At 42.3% G+C, this 14,634-nt stretch overlaps 1 protein-coding gene across 13 annotated transcripts in view; it reads left to right on the top strand.

The window, feature by feature from the left end:
* LOC310710876 (lethal(3)malignant brain tumor-like protein 4) overlaps positions 1–14,634 on the top strand; it is a 58,074-nt gene that overhangs the window by 38,186 nt on the left and 5,254 nt on the right. For 6 of the 13 annotated variants that reach the window (XM_083512142.1, XM_083512139.1, XM_083512146.1 and 3 more), the window contains 5 exons: positions 1,800–1,964; positions 2,458–2,592; positions 3,099–3,160; positions 4,647–4,813; positions 10,514–10,576. In XM_083512142.1, the coding sequence (XP_083368268.1) occupies positions 1,800–1,964; positions 2,458–2,592; positions 3,099–3,160; positions 4,647–4,813; positions 10,514–10,576 (592 nt within the window). Of the gene's footprint in view, positions 1–1,799; positions 1,965–2,454; positions 2,593–3,098; positions 3,161–4,646; positions 4,814–10,513; positions 10,577–14,634 lie in introns of all 13 variants that reach the window. The other 7 variants (XM_083512141.1, XM_083512138.1, XM_083512143.1 and 4 more) reach the window with 2 other exon arrangements.

Here is a 14,634-nt window from a genome sequence, read left to right as displayed (position 1 = left end):
AGCACTAAAAAAGCGCAAGATTACATGGACTCCTCTGCTTTGCATCTTGCTTTCTGCATAATATTTCCTACATAAAAAAGAGAAGATTCATAGCCTACTTCCTCATGAATTTCGGGATTCTTAAAGACCTCCAGAGTGCTCCTTTCTGTTTTGTGCCACTAAGCTGGTGCAGCATATTAGAATGTTCCCCTGTGTTAAAAACTCCCAGATTGTAAAAAGGTAGCATATTGGGATAAGGAGATTGTTTTTTCCTTCCTCCAGCCTTCTCCCTTGATGTACTAACTGGCCGTTTAGAGGAAGCTCTTTATGTGGGGGAACAAACATGATGCATATATTTTGCGGAATGACAATATTGTTGTTTTGTTGTTTTTAGTTATTTTGAATTTGTATACCCCCCTCCACAGCAAAGCTCTCTGAGTGGAATTACATTAAAAACCATTTGAAATAAATAAAAAAAGTTTTCACCTGTCACCTGAAATCCAGAATGGAAGGTGTAAGGAACTTTCTTGGACAGATAGTTTCATGGCTGATGCATATATACTGTCCTTTAATCCAAAGATCTCAGAGTGAGGGACAATTAAGCTTCAATAAATAATGGTACCAATAAAAATCAGGATACATAAACCAGCAGTAAAACAACCAGATTGGCATAAAATCAATCACACTTCCCAAATGCTTTTGTGAAAAGACACGCTTTAAGCTGGCATCAGAATAACATCAACATAAATGTTTGTCAAAACTTAAGGTGGATGAGATTCCAGATATGGGAAGAGGTGTTTGTTCAGATAGGCAAAAACTTGTGTTTATATTATTTTATTTTTGAGGGAGGCACAGCTTGATTTACAGGAAGGAGAAAGAAACTTGTGTTTAAAGGTCAGAACCATTTGGGGTGGGGAAGAGTAACCAACCTAAGTTTTCTCAGACCTGTATAATATGGTCCCAGTGTCCAGAACAAGTGATGCAATTCTTTTGGAAGACTAGATTGGCCTTGAGGATCTTAGCCATTGAAAAGGCCGCCGAAATGTAGGCGTTTTGTAGCAATTGCCTTTCTGTGTTTGTGCCAGCTCACATCCCCACCTGCTCCTTTTGCTTCCTTCTTTAATGTGTGTGCTTATTTTTATTTTTATTTCTTTATTTGTAAAATTATTTATATTCCACCTTTTGGGGCACAGCCCATCAAAGGTGGCTCACAATATCATAAACTGATGATTAAATACAGTGGCTGAAAACATGGACAAAGGCAGCAGCATTAACAATTATTACAAGGGTGGTTAAAACAAAGGCTAAGAAACAACTATCAGAGCTACATTTTGAAACCGCTCCAAAGCAAAAGCCTTTAGGAAAAGGCAGTTATAAAAAGATGAGTGTTTTTTTTTTTTTAAAGACTTGTTCTTCTCTTCACTCTTCTCTTGAGCTGGCCCACCATACCCCCTGCCTCTGGCTAGCTTTTTATGTGCCCTGTTTCCTGAATTCTGGGCAAGATTTTACTTTCATTCATGTTGCCCCAAGCTCATTCAGCTACTCGGTGTTGTTGAAGAGCAGTCATTTTGGCAGCTGATGTCCTTCCCTCCTCCTTTCGCTGAAAACTGCATCTCTCTGCAGAATTTCTGTTTTAGCCTGTGGCTGCTAAGCATTTACTTCCCAGGAGCCTTTATCTTACATGCCTGCCATTTGTTGCTCTTGCAGAGTTGCTGCATTATCCTGCTTTGCTAGTTAGTATAGGCCTCAGAGGGAGAAGGTGGAACAATTGGGTTGCATAATATTTTTCTTGTGGAAACATTTTTCTGCTTTTGATGTAGATTAGTTGGCTGCCCATATTCTGAAATCAATCGCAGCAGGGAGAGTTCTTTACAAGATCGTCTTGGTGGAGAAAAACCTTCACCCAGTGCTAATGTTCAGAAGCCCAAGAAACCTGAGACTTCTGCAAGACTTACAGACCTTCAGGAAGACTCTCCACAGTCCAGGTGAAGTTTTAAACTAAACCTTAAGGCCTACTGTAATATTGGGCACATTTATTAAGCTACTCTTGCACTGGTCTTGTTTTCCACTTGCCCCAGACTCTCCAGAGAAGCTTGCCTGGTGCCAATATTGTGATCTTTTTGGTGCCAGGCAAAGATGTCCCTGTTCTCTCAGGCACTTGAACAATAATACTGTGTTGGTTTTGTGGCCTTTTCCTGACAGCAGTTGTTGTTAACCCTGCTGCTGGGTGGGGAAAGATTGGTGTTTTGTGACTGATTTTGGTGAGGAACATTTTTGTGTAATTTTAATTGCCCCACAGAACTTAATTAGAGTCGCTGACAGCTGAGCCAGTCCTATCTGCATCATCCTATCCTGAGGACTTTACCAGGCTTTATCTGCACAATCACAACCCTTAATTTGTGAGGATTTGCCCTGAGTTCTAGTTCATGGCTAGTTGGGAAGTGGTTTTTATAGACATAAATATTGTATTCTTAGTAGAAAATCATCCACACAAGATGGGGAGAGATCAGGACGGAGCAGTGTCCACAGTCTTTCTGAGCAGTCTGAGACCAGCCAAGAGAAGGACTCAGTGGAAGGGGAATCGTCTGCTGTTACTAAAATCAAATCAAAAGGGTAAGCAAAGTTGTTCAATTTGTCAAACCTACTCCTAATAAAGTTTCCCACCTGCACCATTTAGTTTTGAAGTGAAGGGAAAATGTTGGGATACTGATTACAGATGCAAGGGTAGCTTTCAAGGAGAATTAAACAAATTCATGGAGTATCAATGAATGTACCTGAACAATTTGAAAATCAGTTAAAAGTCACTGAGTCAATTTCCAAACCATTTTTTTACATTACAATTGAGTGATCCTCAGCTGGCACTGGACCCAACAATTTCTATTCCAAAGGGGTTAGCGGCCTGTGTCAGCATAAACTTAAAAAGTTTTAAAGGGTAGCATGTATTGTGACATAAGCATTTGTGAATCAGAGCTCATTTTATCAAATGCTGGCTAAACATGCTACAAAAAAAAACATTTTAAAGTCTTTTATTCAGCTCCGTGATTTAAGTGTTCTTTGGAGAAGCAATTTTGTCTCTTCTGTATAATTGTTTGCCTTACTGCCCAAATCTGTGTTTTCAGGATTGGTTGCTCACGTAGCTATATACAGCTCCAGCTAGTGAAGCAGGAGGCTGATGGAAGAGGTTAGTTAATTTTGTGTTTGTGCTTTTTAAAACCATTGAAACAATTGTGGAGTTACTGGAAATTTGGTCATGAAAATTATATATTTTGCTAAATGGGTGGTTTCAATGATAAGGTCAAACTATTTGTTTTGATGCTTGCTGCCGCTTACATTTCTCCCACCTCTTTTCCTCTGGCAAACCTGTTAAAATGAATGTTAATTGTTTCTGCAGAGATCGGATTACTCTTTGGAGAGCCATAAGTGTTCCATCTCTTTCCACTGACCACTGGTCAATATAACAGGTGCAATCCACAGGGAGAGCTTTCTTCACTAGAGAGATTTCCCTGCTTCAGTTCAGAAAAATCTACAATCCGTATAAAAAAGTGAGGGCCCACAACAAAAAGTAGTGTATCCCCAGCCCATAATTGCTCATCTTCTAGCAAGCTTATAGCACTAGCGCACAGAGGAGAGGTTTCAGGAAGTGGGAAAGGAAGAGGTTGTAGCTCCCCCCCCTCCTTTCTCACTCTTCCAAAAACTTCAACCACTTGTGCTGTAACAGCACCAAACAGCTTTATTGTTATGTATTTGGGGGAGGAGTCATGTTGTTCCCCTAACAACCTCCTTGTAAAATGCAGGGAGGGGAGTTGTACAATCGCATCATAAGCAGCCCCTTTGAGCCCTAGTATTCCTCAATCATTTTTAAACTAGGGGAGGAGTAAGAACACAGCATTTCACAGACTGTTCAGTCCTTGCTCTCTTATAAGCAGTATATTTTAGTTATTCAAAAATGCCACTAGATGTCACTACAGACCTTTACATTAACCATCACTTAAAAGGTCCTGGTGTTTTGAAATACCTTTCTTTTTGTGTATGTGTCCCGGTGGAGGAGGGGGAGCGGCAGACATAATTAGCTAATGTTGTTAACCCAATAAATCATGCTAATGTTGTTAATCAAAGAAATTGTGCCATGCCATGTTAATCAGTAGCTCCAGTATATGCTGTATAGATAGCCACAAATCTTTACTGCAACATGACACAGCAATAATCAGATGATCTTTTATATATGAGAGGGATAGAGAGGCAGGCAGGCGGGAGATGTTTTCTTGTTCTTAATGCCTCTATTGTTTGACAAATGGAGACTGATACTAACGTCTGGAAGGAACTGCCAACCTTCCTGACCTTGGAGTCATCTCTCCAGGGATGTGACCAGTGCTTGTCATTATCTTGTATGCAGAGTGCTCTGAACAGGCTGGATACAAACTGTAAGCTGGAATGGTGCCATTAATTTCCATCTGAAGATGCAGTTACCCAACCTCCTCCTCCCTGGCAATCCCTCCTGTGTTAGCATCGGGGCATCTCTTCCCTGAGAGCATCTGTAACAGCACAGGGCTTTCTTCTTTACCTTTTTCGGGAGGGATGCTCTGAGCACATCCAGCCCTGCACTTCTAAATTGCACCTGAACAAGGACTGACTCATCTTCTTTCCTTCCCTGCCCTCCCTCTTCCCAGACACAGCATTTGCTCTGCAGCAGGCCCTCCACCAGTCTGTCTTCATGCCTTCCCTTTCTGCAAACCCTACCCACCGCCTCCATCTCTGCTGGGAGCAACACTGCAAGCTGCTGCCGGAGGTCTCTGGCCTCACCGCCAAGAATGTGGCCAAATGGAGTGTTGAAGAGGTGAGTTGTGCTTCCTGATTCCCCCCCCCCCCCCCGTCTAATTGGAAAGCATTTTGAATATAGTGGTAGTGATTCTTTTCTTCCTCTGCTTTACAGCTGTGGCTAATTCAGAACTTTCGATCAAGACACATAGATTTGCACTGATCCTTCCTTGTGCAGCCATGCCACTTTTACCAGCTGCCCCCTTTGGGGCCTCTTTCGACAATGGCCTTTTCTGTGCTTGTCTGCTGCTGACTCACTTTACATTGCAATTGTCCTGCGCATGCTTGCATGACTGTGGCACAGAATACCCCCACAGTTTGCATGATTGCTGACAGACAGACCCATTCTGTTGAGACTATGGGTTTACAGTCAAAACTAACGTTGTGCTTTGCTGCAAGCCAATATGTTTCCCCTGCAGTCAGGGACTGAGTGACACAGCATATCTGAGCCGTGTACATTTGCACCAGTTGCCTTGGGAGTTAGCAATCGCTATACCACAGGCTGAAAGTGGCAAAGAGTGGTTTTGTTTGAGCTGATGTGAGTGGGTAGATGAAAGTCCATTTGGTTTGACGATCACTTTGCCCTATTTTGAAAATGTATAAATTATACTTTTTTCAAGGGTTATGCTTCATAGTAGTTGCAGTAGTTGTTCCTGTAAAATTAATTCATTTATGCTTCAAAATTTGGAGATGTTTGATATCATGAAAGACTGACACTTCAAAAGTTTGAGCCAAATGTTACTACTTCATCATTAACATGTTGTTATGATTATTATTTTGATTAATACAAATATATGAAGCTATCTTATACTGGTTTTGCTATAATAATATGATTTGCCATTACATGAATGAGACTCGAGCTCACACATTCACCTTTCTTGCTCCAGCAAGGCCATGAGGAGGAGATATAAAGCTTTCATAGAAACATAGAATTGCAGAGTTTGAAGGGGTCCCAAGGGTCATCCAAACCAACCTCCTGCAATGCAGGAATCCTGCCCACAGTCATCCCTGGGTGGGCTCGGACCACCAAACGTCTGGTTAACAGCCAGAGGCACTGACCCATTGTGTCACATTCAGTAGTATGCCATACCCTCCAGAAGCTGTTGTGCTGCACCTTTTATCATCCCTGACTATTCGCCATGCTGTCTGGGGCTGATGGGAATTTGAGTCCAATGCCTGGAGGGCACCATGTTGGTCACCCCTGGGCTTTAACTATGATTTATTAAAACAAACCAAATGAGTATGCTCTTGACTGCCATAGTTCTCCTTCCTAGGCCAGAGAGTACCGGACCATAGGGCGCACCCAGTTTTTTGGGGGGGAAATAAAGGGGAAAAAATTATTTTTCCCCCCCAGGCGCGGGGCTGGGGCGGGGGAAGCTCGAGCTTCCCCCGACCCCAGCCCCCAAACAGGCAGCTCTCTGCAAGCCGCGGGAGCGCTCCCGCTGCTTGCGGAGAGGTGCGCGAAGCCTGGGCACGCTGATCTCAGCGCGTGCAGGCTTCAACATGCAGGCAAGTCTCCGCAAGCAGCGGGAGCGCTCCCGCTGCTTGCGGAGAGGTCCGCGAAGCCTGGAGAGCGTGAGGGGTCGGTGCGCACCGACCCCTCTCACTCTCCAGGCTTCAGTGAAAGCCTGCATTCGCACCATAGGACGCACACACATTTCCCCTTCATTTTTGGAGGGGGAAAAGTGCGTCCTATGGTGCGAAAAATACGGTAATTGTTGTGAATATCCCTCTCAGTCCTTTTTAGCCAAAGAGAGGCAGCTACAGTAGAACTGTAGCTTTCATTCTGGCCTAAGCCAGAATACATCAGTCGGTCAAGCATTGCAAAAATATAGAGCTCCAGATACAGATTGCTTCACAGTTACATAGTGGTCCCTATTCTGGCCTGGAGAAAGAGTGAGGTGACTGGAGCTTGAAATATTTTGATTGGGAGGAGGAGATTACTTCTTTGCATAGGGTACAGTGATAGTTAAACTGTGGAACTCACTCCTGCAGGAGGCATTAAAAGAGGATTAGGCAGATTCATGGAGGATGAGGCTAGCAATGATGGCTATGAGCAATGATGGCTATGCTCTGCCTCACAGTTCAAGTTTCGGAATAGCAGTTGCTGGAAGCCACAGGAGGCAAGTGTGCTCTTGGGCTCAGACCCTGCCTGCAGGTTTTCCCCAAGCATTTGGTTGGCCACTGTGAGAGTAGGATGCTAATCTAGAGAGGGCCATTGGCCTGATCCAGCAGTTTCTTGTGTTGTTATGAGGGGGGGAACTTGCTTGTCCAACTTAAAGCCTCCTCGACTAGTTTGACTTCTGAAGGAGAAAAGCTATCTATTCAGAATACAGCTCTTGAGACAACACTATAAAATAGTTGAGCTCTTTTTAAAATTGCTGATCAAACAATTCTTAACGATAATATTCTTTCTGCCCATCATGCTTCTTTAATCCAGTTAAACTCTGTAATTGCAGGGGGAGAATATTAAACCCACTATCATGCTTCATTTATTTTCTTCACCTCAAATATCCTTGAGTTTATCTGTATTTTGGAGAAGAACATCTCATTCCAATTTCAAAATCCTGGATGTAGAACTCCTACTTAGTGGGTCTGGCTGCACAGACATTCCCTAGCCAATCATCATCCTAGGATAGGAAGTGAAATTTATTGGTATGTGGCACTTAATTTGCTTATCACAAATGCTGTAAGCTCAGAAGGAACAGCACTGTGAAATCATTGGGGAACTGCCCAACTTGCATTTTGATCTTATGCATGTTTTCTCAGATGAAAGCCTCACTAGGTTCAATGGGGCTTTCTCCCAAGTAAGAGGCAAAGGCTGCAGTTCTGTGCTCATTAGTATTTGAATCCTGAATGTGTCATAGTGGTAGTGGAAGCAGCAGTGCTTCTGAATATCAGTTGCTGGAAACTACAGGGGGCAGAGTGCTGTGTGTTCAAATCCTGCTTACAGGTTTCCCACAGGCATCTGGTGGGAAACCTGTAAGCAGGATGCTAGACTTGATTGGCTGTGGGCCTGATCCCGCAGTCTCTTCTTGTGTTCATCGTAACATGGGTGGAACTGAACTTTGCTTATGAACTTAAAATTGGAACAAGGAACCCAAAGCCTCTGTTAAAAAAGGGGAGGCCTCCAGCATTAAGTAGTGATACTAATGAAACCAAAGAGGACATTTTAAATTTAATTTTAGGAAATTGCTGCAGAAGTAGGAGTGTTTCTCCTTCATTGCAAAATCTCAAGGAAAGGCTCGTTCTGAATAATCTTTACCCTCTAGTGAGAACTTATCATTTGAGTGTTGATTATTTCTCAAATGCTCCTTAAAATGTTTTCTAAATGTAACTGGCTGGGAGGGTGATTTTGTATCATGTGTGACAGTTTTATCTCCCTTTTAGTTAATCCCGCAGAAGAAATTAATACATGGATGGGAATCCTGTCCAAAGCTTAGCAAGGCTGGTTCCTCTTTGCAGAATTTCAAAACAACAGTGTCAAATCCTACTTCCTTTTGTGCATTTTTTTTTACTGCAAACAAACACAGTTTAAAGCGTTTGCTGGGTGAACTGAGGGTCTTTTACAATAGTGGCACCATCTGCAGTGCAATGGGATGTGTTTAACAATGTCCAAATTCCTAGGTTTCGCCTCCCCATACCTTAATGGAGCATATGATGGAAATTACCCTTAGCAGTATCCATTGGAATTTAATCTGATCTTGCTCCCTACCAGCTAGGAGCAATTTTTCATCTCTATCCCTTCTTTTCCCTACATGGGCCTCCTCCTGGGACCATTCTTTATTCTCTTGTCCATGTTGCCATTCATTCAAGGAAGGCTGGGGCAACTTTTGATACAGCCCTCGAGAAGGTGCTGTAACTCAATGGCAGAGCACATGCCTTGCATGCAGAACATCCCATATTTAATCCCTGGCATTTCTAGTTTAAAATTACAGATAGGTAGCCGTGTTGGTCTGCCATAGTCAAAATAAAAAAAATTCCTTCCAGTAGCACCTTAAAGACCAACTATAAGGGTTTGAGCTTGATATGAGCTTTCGTGTGCATGCACACTTCTTCAGATACACGGGTGTATCTGAAGAAGTGTGCATGCACACGAAAGCTCATACCAAGCTCAAACCCTTATCTGAAGAAGTGTGCATGTACACGAAAGCTCATACCAAGCTCAAACCCTTAGTTGGTCTTTAAGGTGCTACTGGAAGGAATTTTTTTATTTTGACTAGTTTAAAATGTTCAGGTTGTAGGTGGTATGAGAGACCCCTGCAGGAGTCTCTCGAGAGTCTTCGTTAGTCACAGTATGCTGTACTGTTCTTACTGGACAAACAGTCTGACCTGGTGTAAGGCAGCTTCCTGTGCTCAATAATCCCATATTGCTGTCATTACTGTATCAGCCGGAGTTGCAGGTTTTTACTATCTCTTAGGGTGAGACCTGCTTTCTGCCATGGTCTAATTCTTGTAATGCCAGCATAAGGATATTCATAATAAACTAGGAAGGATCTTATGCAAAGAAACATAAGAGAAGAATTTATATTCATATCGGCAGTATACTTTTCTTATGCAAGCTGAGAGGCAAGGAGTTAGATAACCTATGGTATATAAAGGAGGAAATTGTTTCTGACAGTGTCCCTTGTAACTATTTGTCCTTTGGTATTGGTGATAGGAATGTCACATCTGTAACAGCTCAAGGTCTGTATAATAGAGTTAATCCCTTCAGGGAACATGAGGTTACTGAAAAATTGCCAGATCAGAGCATGTTTTATTTTGGGGGGAGCTATGCAAGTTGAGAGTTGTAGTAAAATTTATATACTCCTTCCATTTTCTCCCATCTTCTGTCTCTTAGGCCCCAGATCATTGTGAAGATAGCCTGGCCTACACATGCAACAGAATGAGCTGGTAGAATACATTCTACTGTTACTCACCAAAGGTGGGGGGGGTGCCACTTTTGTATGCCCCCCCCCCCATGAAAAGCTTTCAGAAAGAAAATTCGCAAAGCTGGGAGTGGATTAGGTTAAAAGCTTTGTCCTTGATTATTTTAAATATTGTCTACAGGGAGGTTTTTCCCCAATGGGGAGCACTCAAAAATGGAATCCCATGCCCCCTCATCTGCAGCTTGAAGTGGTTAAGTCCATTCAGCTACCTCAGGACCCTACCTCATTCCGCTGTATGTGTAAGGCAGGCTGATTATTCCTGGATTGATAAGGCTTCATTGCTTCAAATTCATTATTTGTTTTTAAACTCATCCTCATGATGTTTCTCTTTGTGTTGCAGCTAATCTGCATCTATAGGTATCTGTAGTCCAATATATGTGTCCCGGCATCCTCTGCCAGAAAGCAAAGGATCCAGGAGCACATCTCTTTGACCGCATGCTGCTTTGCTAGTGCGCACCCATGCACAATTGAGTTGGCCCTAAGTTTGTCTACCTTCAAGGCTTCTCTTTCCTTAGTGCTTGCTACACATCTTGTCTGTGCTATATTACTGTGCAGATCTACGTCAAACCTTATATCAACTCCAGTGTTGTTTTTTATATAAAAAATGGAAATAATGTAATAGTTAATTTTTACCATCTCTTGGTTAGATACAAAGAAAGAAAAATCTTAATGTTTGCAATATTTTGTTCGAATGAATGAAAAGTTGTTTTTTTCAGACAGGACTTCTTTTATTATTAGGTTGCTGGACGGCCCTTTAATAATTCTGTCTGTTATTTCCCACACTTCATTAGGTGGCTGGATTTGTCCAGCGTCTTCCTGGTTGCAAGGATCAGGCTGCTCTCTTCCGACAAGAGGTAATCCAGTGCTGTCTATGTAATGCTAATGGCAGGCTACGTCATCTTGCTATCTGTTCCATTTGGATAATTTGTGGCACTTGGAGGGGGGATATTGAAAAGAAGAAAAATCAAAACAAAGCACCAAAGTTAGCCACATCAAGTTCTGAGAAAATTCTCATTCCACAAATGCTTTGTATTGTGGAAATTGAGTAGATTGGCATATTCTGGTCTTTCTACGTAATTCTGCTTTCTTACTCATCGGAGGAAGATGTGATATAGAGCAGGGCTAGCTAACTTTATGCCATTCCAAAGCTGGGGGCTATATCTCCCACCATCCCTGAACCATGCTAGCAGGGACTAATGGGAGTTGGAGTCCAACAGCATCTGGAGTCCAACAGCATGTTGGTGAGTACTGGTACCTTTCTTTCTAGAAGAAAAGCACTGCTCATTTGGCATGTAGTGGACAGCTTTCTGATCAGGCTGAAATGAAACCAAATTGAAGAAATATCCTCTCTGCGAGACTTTGGCTAAGAAAAAGATGTTGGTGACAGAATTGCTGAAATCTGCTTTAATAGTCCATTAGCAGCAGTTGAGCTGCCCAGACACACCATATTTAGGTACATAATTCTAGAGATGGTAGGCTGTTGTGCTTTTATTTTAATTTTTATTTACTAAATGGCCATAGCTGATGTGAGAACAAATTGTGCAAGCTATGTAAAAAGGTAGCCAAGTAGATTGGGTAAAGCTGCTAGCGATCTGCAGCCAGAGAATTATGCCTGTATGGGAGCCAACAGTCTGAAGAGATCTTTCTGAAACTTGAATAGCTTGGTAGTAGTTAGAACTGAAAAGAATGAAAGAATCCAAAAGCTTTTTGCAGTGTTTTCTCAGTATGAATAGAACTTGATCAAACATTCATTCTTTGTTTCTGAACACACACATTTTCATAGAATCATAGAATTGTGAAGTTGGGAGGGACCCCAGGGGTCATCTAGTCGAACCCCTTGCAATGCAGTAATCTCAGCTAAAACGTCCACCACAGATGGCCATCCAACCTCTGCTTAAAAACCTCCAAGGGAGGAGAGTCCACAACCCCCTGAGGGAGACCATTTCACTGTCGAACTGCTCTTAATGTCAGAAAGTTTTTCTGTATGTTTAGTCGGAATCTCCTTTCTTGTAACTTGAAGCCATTGGTTTGAGTCCTACACTCCAGAGCAGGAGAAAACAAGCTAGTTCCCACTTCCTTGAGATATTTAAACATGGCTATCATATCTCCTCTCAGTCTCCTCTTTTCCAGGCTAAACATACCCAGCTCCTTCGGCCTTTCCATATGCTCGATCATCTTGGTTGCCCTGCTCTGTACGCGTTCCAGCTTGTCAACATCCTTCATAAATCATGGTGCCCACAATTCTAGAAACCAAGGAGCTGGATTATTAAGTGACTTGCCAAAGGATAGTGTGGACAGAGAACTTTCTGACTCCTGGGCTGAAGCCTTTGATGCCCAGCTGTACTGTACAATTAAATTAGCATCCTATTTAGCTGATTACTGGTTTCCAACTTTTTAAATGCAAGTCAAAACTTTTTCATTGATCTGTTCAAAGCTTTAATCCTCTTTAAATAAATTAGCATAAGCTATCATTTGGGGGGCATTAAGCTCTTGACCTTCATCATATTGAGCTGCAGTAGAATTTCACTGTGTGTGTTGGGCAATGATTCTAGGGATACTTATTTTTATATTACTGTTTTATATAAGCTCTTATATAATGAATTTTCATTGCTACTCTTCAAAGTCTTTTACAATGGGTATTTTATTTCATTTCCTCAGTATCATTTGCATCTTCCCATCTATCCCACATATAGATGGAAAGTTGAGCTGGCAACTTAAACTATGTATTCGTACTCGATCCTGCTCAACTAAACCCCAATCGCACACTACCAACTTTAAATTTGCAGTCTTTGAATGTAACTATTCATAGTCTGTGTATTAAAAGAAAGAATTGCTGAAGATGTTATTCTGTTGTACCTCTCTAATCATTCTCTTTTGGGTATCTAACCTGTCCTCATTCCACCAGGGCAATGGTAGTTAAAGTACGCTGGTGCTTCCGTTGCTGGAAGACTAGTCACTGCTCTGTGCTTCCTGAGCAACACTTCAACAGCACATTAGCAACATGCTGGGCTTATATAGCTCAGTTGGTAGAGCATGAGACTCTACCAGGGAGTTGCACCAGATGACCCTCATGGTCCCTTTCAACTCTACAATTCTATGATTCTAACATTACAAACCAGTCATTTGTTTTATTGTAAGCAATAGCCTTCAAAATATAGCATCAAAAACACAAAACATGCATTATTTAGTAACAGCAGATAAAAACTAACCACACTGGAGAAGAAAAACGACAGGTCTTGGGTATTCTTCCTATCACCCCCACTGTCTACTACATTCCTGTCTACAAAGCTCCTTCTAAGTTTAGCCACTGAAACCGCAAACAAAGCTGCTTTGAAAATTATGCATTTGTCTACATCATTTAACAAATATGTAAACTTAACACTCCAATGGTCAGCCTATTATTCTGGCCAGAAAATGGATCCAGCAATTCCTTACTAGGAGTGATTTAGGAACAAAACAGTCCATACATGAACAGGCTCCTCAATAGCTGCTGCCTAAAAGGGCAAAGCTTTCCTTCACAAGTAGGGTTGCTATACATCCGGGATTTGGCTGTCGGAAACAGTATCTGGCCAGAAATCATTTAAATGTCCAGGAAAATCCTGATGTATGGCAACCCATGTCGGAAGTGTAGATTTTGGTGAGTTTCCTTAAAAATAGCTCAAAAACTTCTTTTTGAGATCTTGCAAAAGAAAAGAAAGCTCAACTGCATGCACATTTCTGCCTTAACAATTGAAGATTCCATAGTTTGCATTTGAAAAGAGAGAGAGAGAAGACTTTTAAAAATAACACTACAAGAAGGACAAATATAGCAAAAGCAGCAACCATTTCCCTGGACTCCTAAGCAATTGTACAACCACTGACAATTCATAATACAGTGGTACCTCGGGTTACATACGCTTCAGGTTACACACTCCGCTAAGCCAGAAATAGTGCTTCAGGTTAAGAACTTTGCTTCAGGATAAGAACAGAAATCGGGCTCTGGCGGTGCGGTGGCAGCAGGAGGCCCCATTAGCTAAAGTGGTGCTTCAGGTTAAGAACAGTTTCAGGTTAAGAACAGACCTCCGGAACAAATTAAGTACTTAACCCGAGGTACCACTGTACAGTAGTACTTCTGGTTGTGGACGGGATCCGTTCCAGAGCTCTGGTCGAATCCCCGAGGTTTCCGCTACCAGAGGGACCGCTTCTGCACAAGCACGTGTGGCAAAAACCCGGAAATATACTTCTGGGTTTGCCACTTACGTGTCCCGAAGTTTACGTAAGAGGAGGTACGGCTGTATGTCTCATGGATAACGTTCCTATCAACTCTACATAGAAACCACCAATCAGCATCACAAATGTAGAGTGTTAGCAGCACATGTACTAAGGTTGGAACAGGGCTGTTCATCTGTGAAATATTGTTTCCTCATGTGGGTTGTTCCTCCCACTTGCTCTGGGGCATGAAAATTAGAAGATTTTATCCCTTCTACTAGAAAGCAGCCCTCTCCATTTCTGAATGCTGGCAGAACTTGAGGTGAACTCTGCTTTTCGTTTCTTTTCAATGCGGATAGAAGTCCCCCCCCCCCAATTCCCCCTCCTATTTCCCCTGCTAGGTCCAACCATGGTCTGTCAGGAAAGCAAGGGGGTTATTGTTTAGGAGTAGTAACAGACATACCACCCAGTCACTTCAATGCAACACAGCCAAGTGGGGTGTGTAGTGAGGCACCTCTAAAGAGAAATTTGGGTGACCCCATGTACAACCACCTTAAAGTTAGCATAGTAATTTAGGGATGGGGAACCTTGGGCTTGGGGGCCAAATGCAAGGTCTCTTCCCATGCTTCTGGCTTGCCTGGATGGAGGATAGAGGAGTGTGTTTAAAGCTAGCCTACTATACAGAGGTAAATTTCTTATTCGTTGCTCTGCCCACTTTAGCCTC

This window comes from Podarcis liolepis (assembly GCF_965112155.1).
Source record: "Podarcis liolepis genome assembly, chromosome: 7".
Lineage (NCBI taxonomy): Eukaryota > Metazoa > Chordata > Lepidosauria > Squamata > Lacertidae > Podarcis > Podarcis liolepis.
Note: the sequence above shows the minus strand (reverse complement) of the source record. Positions and strands in the feature narration are given on the sequence as shown.